Here is a 26,025-nt window from a genome sequence, read left to right on the forward strand (position 1 = left end):
TGGATCTGCCCGCCGGTCCAGGCCCCGGTGGCGCTTGCGGGAACCAGGTGGGAACCGGGGGGAATTTGGGGGGGAACATCTGTATGGGGGGGAGAACATCTGTATGGGGGCACGTCTGGATGGGGGAGAACACCTGTATGGGGGAAAACATCTGTATGGCGAGCATGGCTGTATGGGGGAAAACATCTCTATGGGGAAACATCTGCTTGGGGGCACGGCTGTATGGGAGAAAACATCTGTATGGGGGAAAATATCTGTATGGCGAGCACGGCTGTATGGCAGAAAACTTTTGTGTGGGGAAACATCTGCACGGCTGTGTGGAGTACGGCTGTATGGGAGAAAACTTCTGTATGGGAAAACATCTGCACGGCTGTGTGGAGTACGGCTGTATGGGAGAAAACATCTGCTATTTACACTTTGGAGAGTAATATGGGGAGTGCAATTTGGAGTGTATGGGGAAACATCTGTATGGGGCATGGCTGTATGGGGGAAAACACCCTGTATGGGGACACAGTTATATGAGGGAAAACATCTGTATGGGGACACAGCTAGAGGAGAGAAAACGTCTGTGTGGGGACACAGCTATAGGGGGTCACGGCGGTGTGGGGGCCCAGCGGTACAGAGGAGCGTGTGACTGCAAGGACAGTGCGTGCATGGCAGGGATCAGTGCTGAGCTCACCCCTCGCCTTTTCTCCCCCCGCAGCTCCAGCTGCCCGTGCCGGGGCACGTCCCGGAGCCGTGGGGACGATGAGACGCGTGTCCTGGATGCGCTCGGCGCAGGGCTGCAGCCCCCAGCCCCGGCGATGCCCGTCCAGCTCCTCGGCCGGCCGCCCGCTGCCGCAGGAGCCGAGCCGGGAGGCGGCCGCAGGCCAGCGGCGCATGAACCCCCTCAACATCCAGATGCTCTCCAGGACCCTCCACGAGCAGATCTTCCGGGGGGCCCAGGTGCGCTACTCGGAGGAGGAGGTGCAGCGGAGCGTGCGGCACCTGCAGCGCCACGAGCTGTGGGGCAAGGAGACGTCCACGCTGCCCGACGTGGAGCTGCAGCTGCCCCGCATGTACGGGGACAACATCGACGAGCACTTTCGCCTGCTGGCGCAGAAGCAGAGCTTGCCCTACCTGGAGGCGGCCGAGGAGCTGCTGCGCTGCCGGCTGCCCCCGCTGCCCCAGCGCTGGGCCCGGCAGCTGGGCTGGACCCGCTATGGCCCCGAGGGGCGAGCGGAGCCCGTCGACTTCCCCGAGGAGCGGGCGCTGGTGGTGGACGTGGAGGTGTGTGTGGCCGATGGCCACTGCCCCACGCTGGCCGTGGCGGTCTCCCCGCACGCCTGGTGAGACGCGGTGCCGGCGGCGACGCTGGGGTCGCAGCAGGGCTGGAGGGGATGGTTGTGGCAGGATGGGGATGGTCCTGAGTGCAGCCTCGTCCTGCAATCCACTGCTGGCTTGCAGGGAGGGCACAACAAAGCCCTAGAGCATGGCTCTGGGGTGTGGGGTGTGGGGTGTGTGTCCTGCTTAGCAAGAGCAGCACTCCCTGGGTTGGTCACCTCCCTGGCACAGCTGGGGTCCTGCTCAGCACCCCGTGGCTGCTTTGTGACAGCCGCAGTGCTGCGTGTCCCCCCCAGGTACTCGTGGTGCAGCAGGCGGCTGCTGGAGCAGCGTTACTCCTGGTCCAGCCACCTCACCCTGGCCGACCTCATTCCCATGGAGAGCCCAGCAGGCGCCAGCTGTGCCAGCAAACAGGACTGGACAGAGAGAGTGGTGGTGGGACACAACGTGGCCTTTGACCGGGCATTCATCAAGGAGCAATATCTTATCCAGGTAATCCACTGAGCCTTTGCTTTGTTCTGGCAGCTGCAATTTCTTACCCAGAGAATCATTTGCATTGGCTCTCGAGGGTTACTTTGACAGATGTTGTTCAGCACAGGTACCCCAGGTTTGCACTCACTTTGTCCTGCAGAACAGGTTGAGGCTGGATCCCTTTAGAGGAAGATCTTGTTGCACCCTGTAGGGCTGCTGGAGGCTGCGGGGTGGCAGCTGGGGATGTGGCAGGAACCTTTGAGCAACTGACAGCTGCACTGGGGATGCTTTTGGCTCTCAAAAGGGGAGTGTGGGAGGTAAAGTTTCCCTTAGCAAAAGCAGCTTGAGCAGAGGACTTGCATCTCCTCCAGCATATCCCAACCCTCTCTTTTCTCTCGCTTTGTTGTGTCCCAGGGCTCCAAGATGCGTTTCCTGGACACCATGAGCATGCACATGGCCATCTCGGGGCTGACGGGCTTCCAGCGCAGCCTCTGGATGGCTGCCAAGCACGGCAAGAGGAAGGGGCTGCAGCAGGTCAAGGAGCACATGAAGAGGACACGCAGCAAGGCAGAGGGGCCGGCGGTGAGTGCTGCTGAGCTGCTGGCAGTGCTGTGGGTGCAGGGCACCGGGTGCTCCTCTGGTGGGGCCGTTTGGAGCTGTTGGAGCAGCTCCAGTGAGTGAAGCTCTCCCAGCGCCTTTCAGATAAGGCGGCCTTGGTTTCAGCTGGAGCAGCAGGATCCTTTACTCCTCCTGATCTTGGCTGCAGCTGGTTGTCCCCCCACAGTGTGTGACCCCCCCTGTTGTCACAGGTCACCTCGTGGGACTGGGTGCACGTCAGCAGCATCAACAACCTGGCGGATGTGCACGCGCTCTACGTCGGGGGGGAGCCGCTGGAGAAGGAGGCACGGGAGATCTTTGTCAAGGGCACCATGGATGACATCAGGAGTAACTTCCAGGTGCAGGAGGCCATCCCCGACAGGAGCTGGAGAGGGGAGCAGGGTGGTAGTGGCTGCTGGGGTAGTTTCCATTTTGCTGCCCTTTCTTACAGCATTGGGTGTGCGTGGGGCTGTGACCTGCTCTGTGCTCCTGCAGCCCTGATGCCTTGCCCTGTGCTGGCAGAGGGGTGGTTGCTTTGCCTGCTCTCACCTGCTGCTGTCCCCAGGACCTGGTGTCATACTGTGCCCGTGATGTCCAGGCCACCCATGAGGTGTTTCAAGAGCAGCTGCCTCTGTTTATGGAGAGGTGAGAGCTGCTGGTGTTGGCCAAGGGGCTGTGGGCTTGGTGGGCAGTGGGGAGGGTCATGGTGCCTCTGGGCATGGGATGTAGCTCATCTTTTCCTTAGGGTGTCCTGATACTCTTTCCAGGAGGGACTTCAGACCCCTCCCATGTAGCTGACCAGGAATAAACAGCAGCACAGTGGCTGAGGGATGTGAGCAGGCTGCCTGAGGCAGCCTGGAGCCCTGCAGTTTTGGGGTTGTTGCACAGGGCAGGCAGAAGATGCAGGGATCCTTACAGGGTTTAGGGGAAGAACATTGAGGGTTGTGTGAGGCTGTGAAGCTCTAGATGAAGACATCTTCATGTCTGTTGTAGTGTGATGCTTCCAGGGCCTGTCCCCTCTGGCAGATATCTAATTCTTTGCTGCTTTGGGATCCAGGTGCCCCCACCCTGTCACGTTTGCAGGGATGCTGGAGATGGGAGTATCCTACCTGCCAGTCAATGGGAATTGGAACCGGTACCTGAATGATGCTCAGGGTATTTATGAGGAGCTGCAGAAGGAGATGAAAAAGTCCTTGATGAACCTGGCCAATGATGCCTGCCAGCTTCTGCACAAGCACAGGTACCACGGGCTGGGGCTGCAGGAAGGAGATCCAGGAAGGCACCAGGTGGTCCATGGGGGGCTGTGGGTGTGAGGGACAGGAGCAAAGCCGTGGTGTGACAGTGGTGTGTCATCAGGTACAAGGATGACCCTTGGCTCTGGGATCTCGAATGGGACACACAGGAGTTTAAGCAAAAGAAGAATCCAGGGAAGAAGAAGAAAGGTCAGGATGGGAACAGCCGAGTCTCCCCAGCAGCAATGGATGCAGAAGAGTCAGCACAGGAATGGCAGGAGGGTGAGCACAGGTTATCCCTGGGGATGAGGGATGCTCCAGTGCTGCTTTCCCAGGGTGCCCAAAGGGACAAGGTTTGTTGGTGCTGCAGGGTGAATCATTGCTGGCCTATGTTCCATGCTGCTGCACATGGTGGGGGACTGGTTTGATGTCCCTGTCCCCAGAAGGGTGGCACAGAGGGCCCTTTGCAAGCCAGTTCTCCTTGCCCCACCAGACCCTGGTCCCCCCAGTGAGGAAGAGGAGCTGAAAGTCTCTGCGAGCCAGCTCTGTCTGGAGCGCCTGAAGGAGACGGTGGCGCTGCAGCCCAAGAGACTCCAGCACCTGCCGGGCCACCCGGGGTGAGTTGGGGACCCTGGGTGTCCCCAGGGCTCGCCCTGCACTTTCTGACCCATCCCTGCTGCTCCCCAGCTGGTACCGCAAGCTGTGCCCACGGCTGGAGGAGGAGGGCTGGGTGCCTGGCCCCAGCCTCATCAGCCTGCAGATGAGGGTGACCCCAAAGCTGATGCGCCTGGCCTGGGACGGCTTCCCCCTGCATTACTCAGAGAAACACGGCTGGGGATACCTGGTGCCAGGACGGCAGGACAATTTGCCAGCAGCCCCTCTAGAGACGGACGGCCCCTCCTGCCCACACAGGTGAGAGGGGTGTAATGGGGTGCTGGGCTGGGCTGGGAGCTGCCCCACGGGGGTATTTGGGAGCTCCCTGGCACCCTGGCACCCTGCCCAGGTGCTGCCCAGGACCTTGGGTCCTCTGTGGGTGCGTCAGCCCTGGCCTCTCCTTTGCCAGGGCGATTGAGGACCTGTACAGGCAGCACTGCCTGGAGAAGGGCAAGGAGCAGCCCCCGGGGCTGGAGGCAGCTGTGGAGGACGAGCTGCTGGTGATGGACAGCAGCACGATATGGCAGAAGGTGAAGGAGGGCATGGAGGGTTCCCTGGTGGGAGGGAGGTGTGGGGCTGTGCTTCCTCCTGTGTGTACGCAGTAACCAGTGCTGTGTGGGGCTGCAAGTAAGAAATTCCCTTTAAGAAGGGTTACTGGAGGATTGGTGTTTGATCTGGCTCCCCCATGGTCCCTCTCTGCCGTAGATGGAGGAGCTGAGCCGGACTGAGGTGGATCCAGAGGAGAAAATGAGCAAAGCAGACCAGAGCCTGGTGCTGGTAAGGGGGGTTTCCTGTGGAATGGGGTGGTGGATTGATCTCTCTTTCCTTGATTTCCCCTTCCTGCCATGCTTGAAAATGTTCCTGGCACTGCTTTACTTTGCTGGTCACAGGCAGAGATGGAAGAGCTGAGGGGGGCAGAGATGAAGAGCAAGCCCTCGTTCCACCATGGCAATGGTCCCTACAACGATGTCAACATCCCTGGGTGCTGGTTCTTCAAGCTGCCTCACAAGGCAAGCTGGGGCTCCTGAGGCTCTTCCTGTCCCCCCAGTGCTGCTGGGATCCAAGTGATCACATTCTGTGGGATTGGGTGGGGGAAACCCATCTCTGTAGCTGGGACAGGAGGATGCACAGAGCTTTGCTGATGTGGAGTTGTGGCTTGCTGAGCCATGACACCTCTTTTGCTGCTAAAGGATGGGAATGATAACAACGTGGGAAGCCCTTTTGCCAAGGATTTCCTGCCCCAGATGGAGGACGGCACCCTGCGGGCTGCTGTGGGCCGCACACATGGGACAAGGGCCCTTGAGATTAACAAAATGATCTCATTTTGGAGAAATGCTCACAAGCGGATCAGGTGAGCAGCTGCCTTCGTGGTGACACCTCTGTGGGTGGAGGCTGTTGAGACAGGGGAGTTTGTGTGGATGCACGGGGGCTCAGCATCTCACCTACAGTGTGTCCCCTCAGTTCCCAGATGGTGGTGTGGCTGAAGAAAGGGGAGCTGCCCCGTGTGGTGACCAGGTATGGTACCCAAATCTGGACTGTTGTTCCCTTTAGCCTGCGCCAGGAGGGCACTTGCAGGGTGATGCTCATCCTTGCCTCTGTCCCAGGCATCCCGACTATAACGAGGAGGACAATTACGGGGCCATCCTGCCGCAGGTGGTGACCGCAGGCACTGTCACCCGCCGGGCGGTGGAGCCCACCTGGCTGACAGCCAGCAATGCCCGGGTATGGCCACGCTCGGATCCTTGTGGGAGTGTTTTGGGGCTCCCTCTTTGTTTTGGACTGATGGGAGGTGTTTGGGCTGGAATAGGGGTTGGATGTGGATGTTGGGATTTGGGGTGGCAGGGCAGAGCTGGGGTCCTCTCGCTGATGTGCTTTCATGTGGGAGAAAGGAAGGAGTCGGCAGGGGCTGTGGAACTTCAGGATGTGGTCAAAGGGGAAGAAAACAGCAACATACCAGTTTCTGTCTTTTCTCAAGCTCCCTTCTTTGCTGGAGTAACCAAGTGGGTGATGGTCCATGACTTAAACCCGGTTTTGACATTGCGAGCAAAGCTTAGGGGCACAGGGTGCTGTGCCAGCTCTCTCTGGCTGTGTGAGGAAGGCTGCTCCTCTGCCATGGAGGAGAGGGATGTGCTCACCTGGGCATCGTGTCCTGCAGGCCGACCGGGTGGGCAGCGAGCTGAAAGCCATGGTCCAGGTGCCACCTGGCTACGCCCTGGTGGGCGCAGACGTGGATTCCCAGGAGCTGTGGATCGCCGCCGTGCTCGGCGAGGCGCAGTTCGCTGGCATGCACGGTGAGCCAGGGCAAGGCAGGGGGGTGATCCCCCCATCCTCATCCTGACCCCGCTGGGTGTCCAACCTCTGCTCCCCTCCCGCAGGCTGCACGGCCTTCGGCTGGATGACTCTGCAGGGCAAGAAGAGCAACGCCACGGACCTGCACAGCAAGACGGCCGCCACCGTGGGCATCAGCCGGGAGCACGCCAAGGTCTTCAACTACGGGCGCATCTACGGGGCGGGGCAGCCCTTTGCCGAGCGGCTGCTGATGCAGTTCAACCACCGGCTGACGCAGCAGCAGGCACGGGAGAAGGCCCAGCAGATGTACGCTGTCACCAAGGGCATCCGCAGGTGGGTGCTGCCCGGGGAGAGTGCAGACAGGGCTGGGGGCGGTGCTCCACCCAGAGGAGCTGGGTTACTCGCTCTCCCTTCCAGGTTCCATCTCTCTGAGGAGGGGGAGTGGCTGGTGGCGAAGCTGGACCTGGCTGTGGACAGGGCGGAGGATGGATCGGTGTCGGCCCAGGATGTCCAGCGGCTCCAGAGAGAAGCCATGAAAGGGTGAGATGGTCTGACCCTGCACGACTCGGTGGCATCGGGATGTGAGGGGGAGAGTGCTGCAGCCTGATGGGCATTAGGCAGAGAAGAGAGATGGGGCTGGATAGTCTGGTCCACCCTTCCTGCTCCTCCGGGGCCAAGGAGGTTTGATTTGGGAGCTGTCAGCCTCACCCACTTTCCCAGTGAACAGTTAGCAGGATCTCATCCTGCAGCCCCAAACCAATAGGGAGTGTTTAAGGGTCTCAAATGGGGATCTGCAATCCCCTCCCACTTTTTCAGTAAACCTCCCCTCTGCCCCACAGGTCCAGGAGGGACAAGAAGTGGAACGTGGTGGAGCAAAGAGTGTGGGCTGGAGGCACTGAGTCTGAGATGTTCAACAAGCTGGAAAGCATTGCCTTATCCCCCTCCCCACAGACCCCAGTGCTGGGCTGTCACATCAGCAGGGCCCTGGAGCCTGCCATGGTCAAGGGGGAGGTAAGGATGCAGCTCTGAGATGCTGAGATTTTGGCTTTGCTTATCTTTTCTGAAGTGGATACCTGATGTTCAGCCCCTCTTAGATTGCTGGAGGCCCGCTAGGGTCTTGTAGCCATTCAGAAACCCATTGTGCCTTTATCTCCATGCCACCAAGAAAACCCAACCGCCCTGAGTTGGACAGATTTCTCCCAGGAGCTGTCCTGTGTGGGTACCGTGCCCTTGACTGCAGTGCTCTCTTACCGTCCAGCTCTTTCCTTTCCCCAGTTTGTGACCAGCAGAGTGAACTGGGTGGTGCAGAGCTCGGCTGTTGACTACCTGCACCTCATGCTGGTAGCCATGAAGTGGCTGTTTGAGGAGTTTGACATCAACGGGCGCTTCTGCATCAGCATCCACGACGAGGTGCGGTACCTGGTCCAGCACCAGGATCGCTACCGGGCAGCCCTGGCCCTGCAGATCACCAACCTCCTCACAAGGTGAGATGTGGTGGCTCTGGTGTCTCCTGGGGAGGAGCAGCAGCAGCTGGAGTGGGACAGGCAAGCCCCTGGGGTTGGCTTTGCCTACAGCAAGCTGGTGTAGAGCAGTTTTCTTCTGCTCAGGGCAAATTAGCAGCACTGGGGGCTGCAGTTCCTTCATGTGGACTCAGGTGGCTATAAATGGACCTCAGCTTTGATTTCCAGGGATAATGTGCTGGCAAAAGCTTTTTTTTTTTTTTATCATCAGCTTTTGGCCCTGCAGGGATGGAGCCAGTAACTGGCTCTGCTGGGATTCAAGTGCATTTCTTCCTGTTCCCTTAGGTCTGCAGCTGTCACATGGCAGCAGCCTTTGGCTTAGTTGAGGAGCTGGGAGCCTGAAACTGTCCCATCCCTCATCCCCTGCTGCCTTCAGGGGACAGCAGGGGGCATGGCTCATCTCTGCTGTGAGCACCAGCACTGTCACCCCTCCCACAGCCTGGGCTGCTCCTGCTGCTTCCCTGCCCCATGCAGAACTAAGCTCAGCCTAGAAAGCTCCTGATCTCCAAGGGCTCCAGTTGATCCAGCTCTGGCACAGCCAGCTTTGCCAAATCCCCTTCCCAGCACTGTGGGGTGTTTGGTTACACAGGAGCTGCCCAAGGTGAGCTGTTTCTCCTGTGTGGAGGCAGGAATGACACAAGCAGCCTTTCTGCAGCCGCAGCGGGGCAGGCACCCTGACGTTCCTGCCTTTGTGCTGGCTCCTGTGAGCACAGACCTTCCTGCTGGGAAAATCCTGCATCTGCTCTGCCTGCCAGGGAGGATTAGCCAGCAGTGAGGAGCAAAATTCTTCCATGTTCTCAAGGAGGCTCCATTACTGTTCCTCCCATGCCCCTTTTAGCTACACTTGACCCTCCTGCTATCCAGGACTTAGAAAGCACCTTGACCCCTACCTGCTGACTGATGTGGGTGCACAATACCCTGTGAGGGGTGCCTGGCCAGTGTTGGTAAATGTGGCTGATTGGAACTGGGTGTGACAAGGCCAAGGGTGATGTCCAGCACTGTCCCACCTGCTTTCTTGCTCTCCAGGTGCATGTTTGCCTACAAACTGGGCCTCCAGGACCTGCCACAATCAGTGGCTTTCTTCAGTGCAGTGGATATTGACCAGTGCTTAAGGAAAGAGGTGACCATGAACTGTGTGACACCATCAAATCCCATGGGGATGGAGAAGTATGGCATCCCTCAAGGTGAGCAGTGTTCCCTGTAATCTCCTCTCCACCTGCAAGCTGCCCCCTGTGATCTCCTCTGTATGAGCCTTCCCAGCTTAAGCAGAGCCTGAGAAGTCATTCCCTGAGGGCTCTGCTCAGCTGAGGCACCTCATGAGCCCCTTGGTTCCTGACAGATGACCCACAGGGCAGCCACAGTACTGGAGCCTGCCCCTCTTTCCTCAGTCTTTGAGTGTTCCTGCTGCTGCTTTCCAAATATTTGTGAAAATTAAGAGCCAGGCCTGGCTCTGTTCACCCACTCTTTGTTTGCTTTGTGCCCCTTGGAGGAGCCCTCCTGTGCACTTCTAACACAAACCAAATTTAATTTCTTCTCTGAAAGGAAGCACCTCAGCAACCTTGCTTTGTCTATTTTGCCCTGCAGACCCAAACTTTTCCATTTTTGTTTCTTTCCGTCCTTCCCTGCTCTCCCTTAGCCAAGCACAGCTCTGTTCAGAGAACTGCTCTGGTGTTGCTGGGTGCTTCCCTCAGCAGTCCCAAGGCCTCAAGTCATCCCTGTCTGCACGCAGTGTAACCCTCCAATTGCTGCAAGCAAACATTTAACTCGTGGCTGGGAAAGCAGCTCCTCCTCACCGTGTAGCAGCTCTTTCCCAGATAAGGGAAGAACCTGTCCTCAGATTTGTTTTCTCAGTCACTGCACACATCAGATGCTCTGCCCTTAAGTAACCTTTATTAGGACTTTTACAGGTAAAGGGTGCTTTCAGAAACAGAATTTGTGCTCTGTAGGCAAAAAGGGCACTTTTCACCAAGAGCAAGGCAAATTAAACAAGTGCATCACAATCAGGGTCAGCAAAAACATAACAGCAAAACCAGCCTGGGCAGAGGAAGCTGTGGCCTCTCGCTGCTCAGGAGATGCACACAGCAGCTTCAACTCCAAGGCAGAACAGCTCATGTTCCCAGCTCCCTACTGGTGCTGGTTTTTGCATTCTCACCACTACCCAAAACTGAAATTTGAACAAATTTAGGGCGTTCTGTGCTAGATGCCCTGAACTAAAGTGAATCCCAACCATCACTCTCTTGCGTCGCAGTCTGAGTGTACTGCAGGGAACTGACTGTCCCCTTGTCTTCCAGGGGAAGCACTGGATATATATCAGATAATTGAAATAACCAAAGGCTCGCTGGAGAAGCAGTGATGACACCAGAGTGCCAGGACAGCTGTCCACACCACGTGCCAAAGCCTCCCTGTCCTTTCAGAAGCAGATCTTTTGGCAGGGACTGACTGATCCCAGCTGCTCCCTTTCCATTTTGCTGTAAGAAGGGATGTGTCTGAGGAAGATTCAAATAGCAAAGGTACTTCTTCTGATGGCAGCAGCCAGCTGTGAAACCTGAGACAGGGGCCAGAGTCGCTCCCGTGGACACAAAGGAAGAAGGCATAAGTATTTGGCAAGAGAAGCAATAAACCATCGTCTCCATATCTGCAGCCTCCAAGTCCACCATGGAACAGGCACTGTGAGAGGAGGCAGTGGCAGCAACCCCAGTTTATTTTTTTCTCTGTCTCTTCTTTTTGGGTTCCTGGTTCTCATCTGTCTGCTCCGCTGTGCTGCTCTGGAGAGGGGAGGGAGAGCAGCAGTAGAGTGTGATTGTTTTTGTGTGAGTAGTCTAAGGAATGTTTACCTAGAGCAAGAAGCCAGCTGTGCAGAACAGAATTTAGCTCTTTTTCTCACTAACAAAATGACCTGAATATGGGATTCTTGTCAGCCACTGAGACCTTCCCCATGGGCCACCCCCTCCCCAGTTCATGCTGGAACTTAGATCAAGGGCTACCAGTGGCACAGGACAGGGACTCTGTCCTGGGTTTTGGCTTGTTGAAATACTCAGGAAAATATGGACAGAAGCACCAATAAAAACCTGGACAATCAGCAGAGTAAACTCTTTATTTTTCTTAGCCAGAATGTTGCACTGCCTTCACCAGCACTATGTAGTAGAGATGGGTCTGAGGAGAATGATGCCTCGCAGAATTTGCCCTGCCAGATCTTTATCTACAAAAACTTGCATGCAAAAACCACTTTGTATTGTGGTGCAAAGGTCTGATCCTGGCCAACAATTTCACTTCCCAAGATCAGGGACAGAGCTGGTGCATGACAATAAAGGCTGCTTGAGGCAGAGGGCTGGGGTATAGGGGGTGTTCTGAGAGAAGCTGTTCACTCCTTCCTATCAACCTAGTGAGAACTAACCCAGGAAAGACAAGCTGTTCTAACCTCACACATTCCTGCACAACTCACAAATACAGCTGGCTTCCAAAGAGGAGGAAACCTATCAGTAAAAGCAGCCAAATGAATGCTGACCTGGTCGTTGTGTGGCTCGTTCTCAGCATCCTCCGAGTTCCGCTCCTGCAGGGCGCTGTCCAGCACGGAGGCGTTGATGCGGAAATCCCGGGAGGTGCTTAACTTCATGTACTGCATCAGGTTCACCTGCAGCAGCCAAGGGGAAACCAGGCAGGGAAAACATTCAGCCATGAGCATCTTAAGTTTAGTGTTCTACCCTGCCTAGTCCTTTGCACAGCACTGGGACAGAGTCCATCACAGTAATAATGCAGGACTGAAGCACAAAGTGGGTGCAAAAGCACCTGCCCCCGTGCAGCCCAGAGGCCCATTCACACTCTCCTAAAAGCCAAGTGATTGCCAGCTATTGTCACTCTCATGTAGGACCTTGTGGTACATTTCATGACACAGACTGGGGGAGAGTGAGGAAAGGTGGCACAAAGTGTGCATGTTCCTGCTCCACCAGGAACCACAGGTCACAGGCAGGACTGCTGTTGGCACGGGCTGGTATCAATATGGCAACAATTCAGCAGTGTTGGGCCAGGAGCACAGGCAAGGGCTGAAAGGTCCCTACACCTTCCTAATTTGAGCATTAAAAGAGACGTTAACAACAGCCCTCCACCATGTCATTGATCTCACTGTTGCACCAGGTTCAGGTCACAGAAGATCTCTCTGCTTTCCATTACCTTTGACTTCTTGGAGAGATGGATAAGGAACTTCTCATATTGCTCAATTGCAAAAATCAGGTTTGGGATTGGCTTGGTCTCCCGAAGCACCTTGGCCTGAAATGTGAGATGGATCAGATTTGGAAGGGCACAATGGCACTGTAGCATGACATGAAGACCACAACATTCCCAGTTTAGAAAAGAGTCTTCAGTAGCCTTGCTTTGTACCAGTCCTGTCCCAACCAGCAAGCCTTGTCAGCTTTGTCACTAGCTTTAAGTTGACTCCCAAGATGGTTCTGCAGTGAGGCTCTCCCATGCATTGTTTTGTGCTCTGCCTGCAGTCCACAGCCCTGACATCCCTGTCAGCAGCTCCTCTGCTCCAGCTCTTCCCAAGGCATCACAAGCATGAGCCATCCAAGCAAGGAGCACCCTAATGTTTCACCACATCGTTCTGCTTATTCACCACCACTGGTGTTCGTTCCCCACGGTGACAGAGTGGTGAAGGACATGCAGCATTTCAGCCCATTTCCATACACTCAGGGAAAAGCTAGGGAGATCATATTTGTGGCTTTTTTAAACCCTTAACATCACAGGAATGTCTGGGACAGCTGATGAGACGAAGTAAATGCTGTCTGGGAGTACAAAGGACATCAAGGACCAGGAACCTGCCAGCCTATTCACTTGCTCCCAAACAAATAATCTGGTCGTTTTTGACTGCTTTACTTCAGTGGAAACCATTCCTTCCTTCATCTTGAAATGTACTGATGAAATTAAGAACTACTTAAAGAGGATGCATTATTGGTTCCAATAAATTAGCCCATATCTCTAATTTCATAGCATACCCCAAATGGTAAAAATAGCAGAAAAGGCAAACTATCCAGATTGACCTTTGTTTCATGTCCATGAGATTTTAAGCTGCATTTAGTGAAGATAGCTTTTTTTGTTGTGGTTTTATTTTTTTAGACTTTTCTCTGAAATTACAGCATATTAAATTTGATTTTTACTTAAAGGCCCAAATGACAAATTATCCGGTGATCTGTAAGAAGCCACCAGGTACCACAAGCTTCAATCCTGCAACTACAGCCCATGTTGTCATGAAGTGAGTCAGTCTTACCATTACTGTGGAGACTGCAGCAGCTTCATCCTCTTTCTTCTTCTTTTTCTTCTCTTCTACACAGCTTAAGCTCTCACTGTGGATGTTCTGAAGGAGAATGCCAAAAGATGTGTCATTAGAGGGTAAGCAGGGAAGAAAGGACAGTCAAGAAAGGCCAGAGAAGTCCTTGTTCCAGCTAATAGCATTACCAGCTAGATAACAGGTAGCAATATAAGGGTGGAATTAGGTATGATCAAAAAAAAAAAACCAAGAAAGAAACTAATTTCATAATTTATACATTCAGAAATGTGTATGTATGAGAAGTCCCCAGCAGTGATAACTCTGCACACCATGACACCTTCCCCAATATGTTGTAAAATTCCTGTGGTCCTCACACAAGTACCCAGTTCCTCTCCAGGCAGATAAATCCCAGCTCCAGCACTGCAGTCTTTGGCACCCACATTACTTCACACTGTGATGACTGCAGTGTTGTTGACCTTTATTTGCCATTGTGGTTAACAGCAGTATTAATCTCATCCAAAAAACCCCACATGAACAGAGGGAAAAAAACCCAGCTAAAACCCAGCTCCTTCTCTGCTCAAGCAGAAATCAGCATGCTCAGTCCCAATGGTGCTGAAATGTCTTATGCTATATTTGACAAAGTAGAGCTTGAACTCTATGAAACTCAGGTCATGTCAAGAAGATTAATAATCCCCAAGGGTGCCTGTGTACTGGAGCTGATACACCACTCAGCATCAGATAGACTGGCTGTGATTGTGCCAGTTAATTTAGGCCTTACCTGTACGTAAGTAATGAATGAGTAACACTGTGGGGTCAGATGGGAACCTGAGAGCTTCACCTGTAAAGAAGCAGAGAGAGAGGCTGGTGTTAACTCCTAACTCAAGGCAATGAGCCATTTCCCCAGAAATTTGCTCACACTCACCAGCTTTTCCAGTCTCCCTGGGATGGTAGTTGAGCTGCTGCGGCAAGCCTGGATATACTGCAAGGAAAAAAGGAGTTTCTTCTAGGTGTGCTGTTCTTATCCTGTATCCAGGCACAGCTCAAAGCAGCTCACAGAATGGCACAGTGGGGAGGGCAGGATTTGCACAGATACCCTCCCCAGTGGCTTGTTATATCCCAAATGCCACGTCTGTATTCCAGAGCTGTGAGAGGAGAGCTCTGGGGCAGTCACCACTTTGTCTCAAAGGAGCTTCACAGGCCTGTGGAATTTCATGGCCCAGTTCCCCCAGGTCCTACTTCAGGGAATGGAAATGAGTGGCACTGTGAGAACACTGTGAGTGCCCTTCATTGTGCACACAGTTGTGTAGGGGAACCCACAGCACACACTGGACACAGCAACTCCAAGCCATCCAAAGCCAAATTCAGCTGGAGAGAAGCTTTCCTTTTATCTCCACTGGTACAACTATCACTGCTCAGAAAGGTCATGAAACTGGGCATGAAAGCCAACAGAACAAGGGCTAAACTCCTTCAAGAGATCAACAGCACAGTCCTGAGCCTGGCTGCTGCCAGGGGTCACTGTGAGCTTGCTGCAGCAGGTGGGGAGAAGGTTTTTAGCTCAGAGGCAGCCCACTGTCAGCAGAGCACACTCACATGTTTGATGAGGGAGGTGAGAATTGCGTATGTCTTGCTGAGGCTTCTCAGCAGTGTGTCCACACAGCTCCCTGCTGGGAGTGCAGTCTGCACCAGCTCATGATAGACTGTCAGAAGAGTTCCCAGCTGCAGAATTACACCTTTCTCCAGAGCCTGACTTTGGTTTGATGCCTGAGAGGAGTCTTCTAGAAGAAAGAGGTGAATATCTGGTGAATATATATCTAATGAATCCGGTTGTGCAGGTGGGAGGCACAAAAGACCATCTTTGTGTCTGATGCATAAAGCCCCAGTGGGGTAAGGGGAAAATAATCACTGGAGAGATTTTATGACAATACCCTTATCTTACTTTGTTCATGTGGAACCAACTCAAGGGAGAGTTTAACCTGACCTCAGATGATGCTATCTCAAAATCCTCAGATGTATTTTTGCTCTCTGTCTTTACCTGTTTTGACAGAGGTGTAACAGTAAGAACTGGACCACTTTCATTACCTGATGTGTCTGATCCCAGACTGGTGAGTTTCTTGATAAGCCAATCCACTTCTTCAAGGACCTTATCCACCTGACCCAGAACCAGCAGCTGAGACAGAAACCAATAACAAAACAGGTTTTTGGAGGAGTTTGGCACAACAGGAACCTGCAAGCTGCTCTAAGCACAGTAGCCCTGGACACTGCAGGTGTCACACATATGCTGTTCTGACTCACACAGACAGTGGGGGCTGCAGTCTTGGCATTCACTATGGCGAAATGGCACCGACCCTCCACTTCTATGTCCTGGGCAGAGGACAGAAAACAAATTCTGGTAAGACTTTAACTGCTGTCACATAGTTTGCAGCAGAGATGCACTCAATTCTGACAGCACTATGTGAGGAAGAGCTCAGCTGCTCCTGCATCATACCTGATCTATATCTCCCAGGCAGGCGTGGATGTCTTGTGCAAGTTCCCGCAGGAGACCAACAGGGCTCTTGTAGAGAACGTGGACACTGAAGAGCAGAGACAGCAAACCCTTGCAGCAAGAAATATCCTCTGTGGGGAAGAGAAAGTGACACAGTGCCAAGTGCAGAGCTTGCCTAGCTACTTAGGAACATCAGACATTCAGTGAGGGAAAGTCTCAGATTCAGTATGGATTCAACAGTAGGTGAAAATCCTATCAAAACACTCCAGCTACAAAAACAGGGTTTAAAACATCAGGCATCCCTTGTAATAGTGCAAGGGGAACTATGGCCCACTGGAGCTGTTGGGTCACAGAACAATGGTGACCAAAAGCACTGAGGAAGTGCAATACAAACCCTGGAAAGAATACAGTCTTTGCAGAGTATAAATCCCAATTTGAGCCTACATAACAAGGGAGAAAAGTCAAGTAGGTGAGTGGCTTCCTTTCCTTCAGAAATGCTAATAGTTTTAGAGATGGAGCTCCCTCTATAATACTTGTACTTATATCACAATGTTGTGGCAATCTGCCACAGAACGGGACTTGAATGTATCTTGACAAAGAGATAACACCAGGACAGAGCATGTAAGGGTCTAATGTCAGACCTGACATATCACATCTAAATGTGCTCCTCAAAGCTTACTTACCAAGAGCATTTTCTTTGCAAACTTTGACTGTCCAAGTCAGGAACTGAAGGAACTATTTAAGAGGAGAAAAGATACTATGACTTTGAAACAGAATTCAAAATACAAAACTACTACTAGTAATAAAAATCCAAGGCAATGAATTATAGAGGAAGATGAGTAGGGAATCCAGCTGTGCTCTGTGAAGTTCCACAAGGGACACTTAGCCTACTAACAAGTCAAAAACTGAGATTCAGGACAGGGTAATGGCTATACATTCCCTTGGACAGAGTAACAGCTGCATTTAATTTAAGGCAAATGATGACTCCAGACTTCTGGCACAGTTAGTGCAGTTCCTAGTTTGTAAAATTGGGGCACTTTAGAAAATGACTCCTTGCATGGAAGGAATTAGGCACTCAGCCAGTTTGGACTGGACATGAGTCTGCTGGCCTTTTTTGCCTCTACTCCCATGTGGAGGCCACACCACAGCTAGGCTGTGTTAGGAGTCCCTGCTCAGGCAAACAAATCACTCAGGTGCTCAAAGGTAGGATCAGAATGTGCAGGAGTGTGATGGCAAGACAACTTTCTCTGAAGTGTCCTTGCAGGTGTGTGACAGGAGAGCTCTTCACAGTGTAACAGAACTGTCCCTTTGACCTGGTGTGGTCTGTGGGAGGAGGCAGGGCACACATGCCAGAGCCCACAGATGCCAACCCCATCTGATATTCTCCTTCCCACACCCATGGCTATGACACAATGTGAAGGCTGAGGAGTACCTGCTGTGAGGCTGGGTCCAGGAGTTTGGACAATGTGGAGAGAACAGTGATGAGTGACTGTGTTTCCTTGGCATTGAAGTCATCTTCAGCACTGCTGAGCTGGTTCACCAGGGACCTCTGGTTAGGGGAAGGAAAACACCCCCTGAGTGTGAATGTGTGTTGCATAAGCAAATAACCAGAAGCTGCAAGCAGATAAAGGGATCAGCAGCAAGGAGAATGACAGAAGAGAGTACAAAAGAGAAGGAGAATACAAAAACAGGACTCTTCTCAAGAACAAGTGCTGATTTTTGAAAGGAGTGCTTACATACAGCCTGCATATGGTCAGTGTGACTTTTAGAATACTCGGATAAGTTTATCCTGCAATAAAGAACCTTGAGTTCTGTAAATACACATGCACATCCACCCACCCTGAAGAAGCTTTCCTTAGGGACCAGAAACTTTCCTGAACTGCTAGTGAATCAGTGCCACAGTTGCTATCACATACTAAACCCTGTGGTCAAGCAACAGAGAGCTAGCAGGGTTTCCTGCCAGAATCCCAAATGCTTTGGAACACTTGCAGCACACAGTGGTACTCACCTGAAACTGTCGGATCTGGAAGGCAGCTTTCTCTGTGACATTAATATCCGCTTCTTCTGCGTCACCATCAGTAATATCTGGCAGAGACAGAAAGGTGCAGAAAAAAGCTAAATGCCAAGAGCAGAATACAGGATTTATTTCCAAAAGTGGGAAAGACTGCTCACAGCTAGAGGATGAATACAGACTGCAGAACCACGGTGAGCTGAAAAACATGTTAAAGGCAAACTTCAAATAGAGAATGCTGTATCAGACCCCAGCTATCCTCTGCTGACAGACTGAGCGCTCTATTATAAAGGCAGGTAAAATATATCTCTAGAACTTGTCTCTGGTGTGAAAACCTATGCTACTAAGCCCACCTTGTTGCTGAGAGACAAGAACCAGAGCCATCTCTCTCTAGTTATGGATAAAGGGTGCTGGGTCTGTACCTGCCCACACGTGGGCTGGAACCTGGAGGGTAGAAACCAGAGCAGAATGGTGCCATGTGCCTACCCAGGGCTTGCAGAAACTGGGGGATCTTGGCAGAGTACAGCTGCTGCACCGTGTTGAAGATCCGCAGCAAACCTTCCAAGCACAGAAGTGAAATGCTTTTGCCTTTCTTCTTCCCTGACTCTTCAACAATGGTCGGAATTGAAGTGTACCTCCAAAGCAGAACCCTGTGGGATGGGAGATGAGATTTACTCCAGTAAAGCTGGCTGCACAGGGCAAGAATTAGATCTACTCTTAGGATAATATTTTAAATATAACTAAACTGGAAGGTCTTTTACCTATAGAAGAAGGGCAGGGGAAGAGATCTTTTTTAAGAAGATTTTATTTCAATGTTAGCAAAACAGCTACTGCATTCCTTCTGCACAGCTAAATAATTTAATTCTTTCCAGGTGCCAAGGGACCTTCCAATCCCATTTCAAGTCAATCTTTTTACACTCATTTCTTCCACCCTGCTTTCCCTTTTTCTCAGACCACTATGACCACTGGTGTCAAATCTACCAGTGACAAAAAGAGCTTTATTCGTGGCAGTTTGGTTCTGTGAAATGTCAGAATTCACTACAGGGCTCTCTATAAATAAAATCAGAAAGGTAAAAACAGGCAAAGCAAAGTAAACAGCTGTGAGGAAAGCAAAATTGTTTGGCCCAAAGAAGACTTTTCTGTTTGTAGGCAAACATCGTTTTCTTGCTTCCCTAACCCCACTTCTTCCCTTTTTTGTTCCCTCTCCTTGCTTCTCATTAGTTGTGTTGCCTGCACAGATGATCTTATTCTGTTTCAATGTCCAATCACGCAAAACATGTAGCTCACATGTAGTCCTAATGACTGCAACAAAAATAGCCTCTATTATTTGGGGTGAGACACAAAACCGGCATTATGCATGGCAGGGGTAATTTGCATTTTGTGCTCTCTGCTGACTGGGCTCTGAAAAGACCCCATGCAGATATGACCTAGATTCCAAAAGACATTTACATGGTTCACATTCTTGGATTTCCAAAGGATTAGATGCATGAATGTCTTCAAGCATCTTGCAAAAGTCCTAAACAAACGATTTCTAAAGCTTGTGTCCCTCATACATCTGTTTTGTTCCATAGTTCGAAGTGAATTTTAACTTACTGCATTCCAGAGGCCTCAAGAATCCAGCCTGTAATCATCTTACCTTCTCTATGACAATGAGTGATGAACAAGAAGTCAGAAAGGGGCTGAAAATATTTGATGGCATTTGGTTCTTCCAGGCCAAGTTATTAAAGCTGTATCACTCAGTATGGCACAGAAACTGTAGTGCCTCCACTTGATTTCTCAGGAGCACAGAAAGGCAGTGACCTCAACCCAGCAACAACAACAATTCCAAACAGTTACAGACTGCATTCTTCTTTCAAAACCCTCCCTGAGAATCAAAAATCCCCCAAATGCATTGCTGATGTCTGCACATGCCACACAGACTCACTGCGTGATTTTGCAGAGGTTCTGGAACATCTTCTCTGGATTTTGTCCGTCTGGTCCGTCCGTCTGTCCCGTCTCCTCCAGCTGCTGCACCTTCTGCAGAGCCACGCTGACAGCATAGCGCAGGAACTCCGTGCTGGAGCGCAGCACAGCCAGGCTCTCCTCGTGGCTTTGGGCATTGTCCCTGCAGGACCAGAACTGTCAGAGAACTGGGGATGCACACAGGAAGCTCAGGGATGGCCTATGAGATCCAAAACTTCATATGAAATTGCAAATAAAATCTCTGGCTGAACTGAGGGTGGAAAAGACCTTTTGTTTTGGTAGCTTGTAGTGAACAATCAGAGGATAAGAGCTGCACCAGCCTTTCCAAGGACACTAACACATGTTCTGATGTCTGGCTCTGCTCCACAGAGGTCTGGGACTCCTTCTCACCTGAACAGAGCTGTGAGCAGAGTAGATACAAAACCCATGGACAGGAAGCTCCGTGCAGTTTTGTTGCTCAAAGCAGATTTGTTTTTTCCAGCTTTCTCCCTCAGGATTTCAGAGAGTTTGTTGTAACATGTAAACAGGCCTAGGACATCCTCAAACTTGTTCTTACTGCAATAAAATAGTAGGAAGCATTAATGGAGAAAATGCATTATTGGAGTTTCCTATTTGAAGCTTCCCCTGCCAAATTACACCATGACACTTCCTAAATTATGAAACCTGTTACATCCCCCTGCCTCCCTAACGGTGTATACCTCACCCAATCCTCCTCAACTTGCTCTTCTACAAAATGTCAGATCCCATCTCCCATAACACATGACATTCCAAAGGAAAACACTCCCCAGGGCTCTGTGAGTGGCTGTGCCACGAGGCACTCACACTCAGATCACTGATTCTGTGTTGGCACTACCATCCTGTGCCTGCAATGAGACTGTACTCCAAGGAGCTGGGTAAAAAATAGCACAGCTAGTGCTGGAGGGTAAGATTTAATGTTTTACCTGAAATTCCCGATGTTGAAATTGTACTCAATCAGAACCTCACAAATTCCCATCACCTGAATGGCATAGATGTTATTTTTCACACCGACACCAGAAGACAGCGAAAAATCTGCTGATTTATCCTGAGAGGTAAAGGAAACAAGTGAAAAATCCTTTTAAAATCTGACAAAAACTCGGCATCTTCTCCCACTGAGTCAAACTGAAAATCTGATTTACCAGTTCAAAGTCTTCCAACTCGCTCTTGATCATTCGTCGTGTGACAGATTCTAACATCTCTTCAAAGTTTTGCTCAAATCCCACACCCTCCTCCTCCTCCTCCTCATCATCATCTTCAGCTCCTTGGCACGGACACACAGTGCTCTTGTACCAGGCAAGACAGTGCTGGATGCAGCAGAGCAGGTGGGCCTGGAAGGAGGAAGCAGCCACACAGTCACACTCAGCCTCTGAGCTGGAGGTCACTGGCAGCAGTAGACATGGGCCAGACTGTTATGGTGGGACGTAAGGAGCTCTGGCTGCCTTTGTAACTGCCTTGAGTCTTGAGGATATGCCTCATTCCCAAACTGAGGGGATCAGTAATCTCACACAAAGCTACTCAGTTCCAGCTTCAGACAGTGCTCTGTGCCTGAGCTTTTCTAGATGGGGTGTAAAGACTTAACTCCCACTGCTCCCTCTACCCAGCCACCTCAGGTACTGAAGGAGATGGAAAGGGAATTTCCAAAAGGACTCTCACTGTAGCTGAAGTGTCTGTGCCCTTCTTGGATGTGCTACTGCACACAAGCTTCCTTAGGGGAAAACAAAATGATTAATTTGAATTTGTTCCCTTGGAAATCCAACAAATCATTGAGGTCTCATCTCCAACAATTTCAAAGGAGCAAAACCAAAGGACAAATTCTTCCCCCTGTTACACACACACACTGCACAACTATTTTATGTGAAATTAAATTAAAGGAGGGAAAAAATCCCCGTAGGGTGAACTCAATGGAGGATAACAGAAGAACACTACTCCTAGAGCATTTTTCACACAGGTCCCCACAACCACTATGCTTGGGGAGCTCTAATAAATAGCCTGAGGCAGGGGTGAGATGCCCAGCTCTGTTGCTATTAAAAGAATTGCTCCAGGCTAGAAGAGGCTGAAGAAGCACAAGGTATTCAGCTCATGTAGGACAACTAAAATGCTAGTTATAGATGAGCTTGCAGCTGTGGCCAACCAATATAGCTCTTACCAGTGGTTCTTGCAGAAAGATTTGATCTCCCTGAGCCATAATACATCCCTCCAGTTTGAGTGGAGGCAGGAGGTCTTGCTGGGGCAGGTAATATTGCTTTATCTGTCATAGAAAACAAGAAATAAAAATAACCAGTTACTTGGTAACTGAGCCTCTTAGGATGTTTGAAAACAGAGTATAATAATCTTTGTACCCCATTCTAGAGAGCAAAACCTGGCACTGTGATAAGGGGACTGCACAAGTACATGAGCCACGTCATCTGCTCTACTGGTGATTAAAATCCCTTCTTGAGTTGCTCCTGTACCTCAGCCAGGACACGTCAGTGCCCTAAAACAGGATTAGCTGACCACTTGCTGTTGTGTTGCCTCAACAAGTAACATCACTTGCAACCCACCTGCAGTGTTACCCCTCCTTTAAACAGTGAGGATCAATAGCTGCTGCTGCTATAGAAAGTTATAGATACATAATGATGCTATAAAATTTTACACTTTTACACCAACTTACTATTAAGTGCCCTCTGTTACCCAAAAGCTGTCTTAGCTCTGTTCATGTTCTTTTCTCAGACCCTATACTGTCATGGGAAAGCTGGAATTAGTCAGCATGAACTCTTTGGATGATTAAAGGGAAGAAAATTACTTGTCTCAAAGAAAGCACAGCCTGTCCAATGGATTGAGGAAATGTGATTGTCTTGTTGCCATGAGCAACACTGCTGGGGGATGAGTTAATCCTCCCAGATCCTACATGGACTTGGGTATTCTCCCGATGGGAAGACAGCAACAATAATTACTGTGTCAGCACATATCCTTGGGGAACTATGGGAGGGTAACTGCTGTGCACTGCTAAGGAATAGGGAGAACACAAAGAACTTCTCTGGGCTCACACTTTCCACAGCACCTAAAGAACTGAAGGGTTGGAAAGAGCTCCAAGAGATTCTTCCTCTTCCACCCCATGGCAGGCAATGAACCCGTCTCCAGACATTTACCTAGTTTGCTCTCTCAGCATAGCAGGGGTTTGAAAACCTCTTTGGGGAAGTGTCACAGCACCCAAACATGTTTCCAGTGTGAGGGAAAACGATTTCCCCAATATTTAACCTGAATTGTTTGCCATACTGGCTGAAGTGCAGAATTCTGCAGCCCCACCATGGAGCAGGACTTTACCTGAGACAAGAGTGTTTCCATTATAGAGCTGGCCAGCTGGGAGTTCCTGCGAAGGACATCATAAAAACCCTGGAGACAGGAAGGAAGGACACGTTGGCTGACAGAGCACAGAAAATGAACCACAGGCATAAGAAGTTGGTGTCATAAGATTGCAATGACACTTTGGCACCGCAAGGAACCATGAGGAAGTAACAATGTGCTCAGTGTAAAACTCCATATCTGGCAAAGCCAGGGCACCACAGAAAGAAGGTATGAATCAGAAAAAGTATGAATTTCCTCACAGGGGCCCTCTCACAAGCTGCATCTCCCTAGCAGCGGTGGCATCAAGCCCAGAGTGACTTTCACTGCTATTTAACACAAGCACAAGATCCAACTTCAAACTGTGAAACCCTGCTTCAAAGGCAAAACAAGCCAGTGGGGAAACTGTAGGAGGCAACAAATCCTGCAGACTGAGAAAACTCAGTGGATGGATAAAGCAAGCACAAGTTTTCTAGCAACAGTGATGAGTACACCCAGAACCTGCAGCTCATCAAAGGTCAATCCAACCCAAGACAAGAAGGAAACAAAACCTCCCTGACTGGCACAGGGTTTTTTTCTCAAGGTGGTACCCCCATGGTGATAACACAACCTAAGATATGCACCCAAAAATGGCCCTTTATAACAGGCCTATCACAACAGACCTAAGGACAGCCAAATTTTTATAGAAACTTGGAAAGGAAGAGGAGAAAAGACAGATCCCTGATGCAGTCTTTAAGGAAGTTTCTCCATACTCTCCAGACAGAGTTTTCTTTGGAGTCCATAATTAACTCTCAACAGCTCAACATCTATCCAGTGCCTGTTATATCTCTCCTCTTCATAGGGCATCAAATATCCTTCTCATTCCCTAGGCCCTACCACAGCAAGACAGACTTTGATATATTTTTGCTCTTAAACAATGCATGAGCTGAAGAAGATACATCAACGTGTCTTTGGGTTCATAACAGTCAAAAAAAACAGCAACAGAAGGAGTGAAAACATGTTACACATGTCCCATGAAGAACAAAACCGAGCTGAAAGGCTGTTTTCCACAATAACATGATTGTTATTTACCTGAGGCTAGAGAAGAATCAGACCACAGAAGAGCTTATGGCTGTTTAAGAGACGGAAGAAACCATGTTTACCTCATATAACATGAGTCGAACGTCTGCTTGCTGGCTCAAACATCGCCTCAGGCTGCCCAGGATTTCTAGGCAGAAGGCCTCATTAGCTGCAGAATTATAGCAGGCATGAACATCTGCCTGGACCTGAGAAGGAACATTAGTCACGTTATACTGGTTACAATATCTCAACACAGGAGCAAGGGGTAAGGGTCTGGCCCCTGAACAATCACTGAGATAGTCCTTGTGCTGCCAGGCTCCTCATCATTGTCATGGAGCAGTGGGAATGCTCCCCAGAGCACTGGTGCTGTAAGAGAGAATGACTCTGAGAAGCAACATCTCCAGGCCAGCTTCTCTTTGCACATTGCACTTCCTAAAGCTTTCCTTACAGGAAGGAAATCCTTGCTGGATTTCCAGGACTAATCCTTACTAAAGCTGTATTTCCATTCTGGGGGAACACTTCCCTTTTGAATTGTTTCAAACAGTGCATTTTAGACACCAGACTGTCTCACAAGGCCACAAAGGGACTGCAGAACAGCACTCACCTGAGTGGCACCAATGGCCTGGCTGCACTGGGAAGAGGCCAAGCTGCCCAGAACCTTAAAATTTCTTAACAGGAGCAAAAAGCCAGCGACTGCAGCTTTACGAGCATCGAGCTGCCTGGGAATTGGGACAGGAAAAAGGGTTACGTAAGGAAACGTGGAAGCAAGAAACTCAGAAGCACATAAAATATCAACTCAGCAATGAAAAAAAAGGCCACAAATACAGAGTGACTGGGCCCTGTACAACTGTATTTCCCAAAAGGGCAGTACAGTCCCAAACAGTCTAGAGCTGGCAGTTTGCTGGAAACTCCCCTGCTCTACACTCTCACAATATTCAATCTCCTTTCTGTCCTTACAATGCTCGCACTCAGAGAGAGCCCGGGCCAAGACCCAAGTATTAAATATCCCTTGAAAGCTGGGAGAGTGTCACAGACCTCAGAGTTGAAAAATTTCTAATAAAAACCTGGTGTTTTGCTTTACTCACAGAAATGCCAAGTCTTTCCCAAGACCAAGTCCCTTGCTTTCAAAAATAATCCCAAATTTTGAATTCTATACTCATAACTAGGCAGCCAGTGGTCAACAAAATCCAGTCTACAATCACAGCAGGATGCTTTGCTCAAAGCATGACCAAGACAACACCTTGTAAGGGATCAGAAAGAATGTGGCAGCTCAGCACTTTGATCAATGGCTCCTTCCAGACCTTCCCTGGATGTATTTAGCTATGCTAAATACATGTTACAATTGGTTTTAATTTTGCCTATGTATTTGGAGTTCTCAACAGCTTTCTGAACTTGCAAAGCCCATTCATCCAGATGGGGGCTGGGATTTGTGTCCCAGTTCACTGAAGCTGTGACTGCACCACAATTCCAGGCTAAAGGGACAGGAGATGTCACTATCTAGTAATGGGAAGAACATTCTGAGAAGATACTTAGCCCAAAATAAAAATACTTCTGCTCCAAAACCATAAATGAGTTGTAGAAATTTTTTCGAAGAATCCTCTCCCCAGCTTACCTGGAAAAGATAGCTTTTTGGAGAACAAGTATCAGGGAGTCCCTCACTGACATGCTGACTTTGAGCAGAGGCTGGAAAGGAAAATAACCTTTGGAGAGAAAAGCACTAAGGCATGCCAAGCCCTTGGGGCATATGAGCTCATCTTCCTCAGGCCCATCTGGCCCTGCATTTCCAGTACTGTCATCGGTACAGTAGGAAGACCAAAACATATCAA

The 26,025-nt window shown here is 50.5% G+C and overlaps 2 protein-coding genes across 3 annotated transcripts in view; one reads left to right on the forward strand and one right to left on the reverse strand.

The window, feature by feature from the left end:
* On the forward strand, window positions 1–11,165 carry POLG (DNA polymerase gamma, catalytic subunit). Of its 2 annotated transcripts, XM_021537620.2 has the most exons (23): window positions 1–47; window positions 704–1,328; window positions 1,620–1,815; window positions 2,209–2,376; window positions 2,604–2,750; window positions 2,957–3,036; window positions 3,449–3,631; window positions 3,748–3,905; window positions 4,117–4,240; window positions 4,311–4,535; window positions 4,687–4,807; window positions 4,983–5,054; window positions 5,168–5,287; window positions 5,468–5,628; window positions 5,739–5,792; window positions 5,882–5,999; window positions 6,433–6,568; window positions 6,653–6,899; window positions 6,984–7,106; window positions 7,406–7,577; window positions 7,842–8,050; window positions 9,113–9,270; window positions 10,378–11,165. In XM_021537620.2, the coding sequence occupies exons 2-23, from the start codon at window positions 748–750 to the stop codon at window positions 10,437–10,439; spliced, it is 3,615 nt and encodes a 1,204-aa protein (XP_021393295.1). In that variant the 5' UTR covers window positions 1–47; window positions 704–747; the 3' UTR covers window positions 10,440–11,165. The 2 variants fall into 2 exon arrangements, with proteins under 2 accessions (XP_021393295.1, XP_077642048.1); XM_077785922.1 differs by lacking the exon at window positions 1–47 and having other exon boundaries at window positions 1,078–1,269.
* FANCI (FA complementation group I) overlaps window positions 9,955–26,025 on the reverse strand; it is a 24,891-nt gene continuing 8,820 nt past the window's right edge. Inside the window, exons 15-37 of the mRNA XM_021537619.3 lie at window positions 25,812–25,882; window positions 24,804–24,918; window positions 24,283–24,405; window positions 23,123–23,191; window positions 21,966–22,067; window positions 20,959–21,147; window positions 20,743–20,864; window positions 20,192–20,356; window positions 19,764–19,943; window positions 18,326–18,489; window positions 17,837–17,913; window positions 17,261–17,377; window positions 16,512–16,563; window positions 15,832–15,959; window positions 15,639–15,707; window positions 15,426–15,513; window positions 14,937–15,121; window positions 14,269–14,325; window positions 14,125–14,184; window positions 13,347–13,433; window positions 12,254–12,349; window positions 11,592–11,717; window positions 9,955–10,851 (exon numbers count right to left, since the gene is read on the reverse strand). Coding sequence (XP_021393294.2) covers window positions 10,786–10,851; window positions 11,592–11,717; window positions 12,254–12,349; window positions 13,347–13,433; window positions 14,125–14,184; window positions 14,269–14,325; window positions 14,937–15,121; window positions 15,426–15,513; window positions 15,639–15,707; window positions 15,832–15,959; window positions 16,512–16,563; window positions 17,261–17,377; window positions 17,837–17,913; window positions 18,326–18,489; window positions 19,764–19,943; window positions 20,192–20,356; window positions 20,743–20,864; window positions 20,959–21,147; window positions 21,966–22,067; window positions 23,123–23,191; window positions 24,283–24,405; window positions 24,804–24,918; window positions 25,812–25,882 — 2,508 coding nt within the window. The 3' untranslated portion in view covers window positions 9,955–10,785. The remainder of the gene's footprint in view (window positions 10,852–11,591; window positions 11,718–12,253; window positions 12,350–13,346; window positions 13,434–14,124; window positions 14,185–14,268; window positions 14,326–14,936; window positions 15,122–15,425; window positions 15,514–15,638; window positions 15,708–15,831; window positions 15,960–16,511; window positions 16,564–17,260; window positions 17,378–17,836; window positions 17,914–18,325; window positions 18,490–19,763; window positions 19,944–20,191; window positions 20,357–20,742; window positions 20,865–20,958; window positions 21,148–21,965; window positions 22,068–23,122; window positions 23,192–24,282; window positions 24,406–24,803; window positions 24,919–25,811; window positions 25,883–26,025) is intronic.

This window comes from Lonchura striata, chromosome 11, assembly GCF_046129695.1.
Source record: "Lonchura striata isolate bLonStr1 chromosome 11, bLonStr1.mat, whole genome shotgun sequence".
Taxonomy (NCBI): domain Eukaryota; kingdom Metazoa; phylum Chordata; class Aves; order Passeriformes; family Estrildidae; genus Lonchura; species Lonchura striata.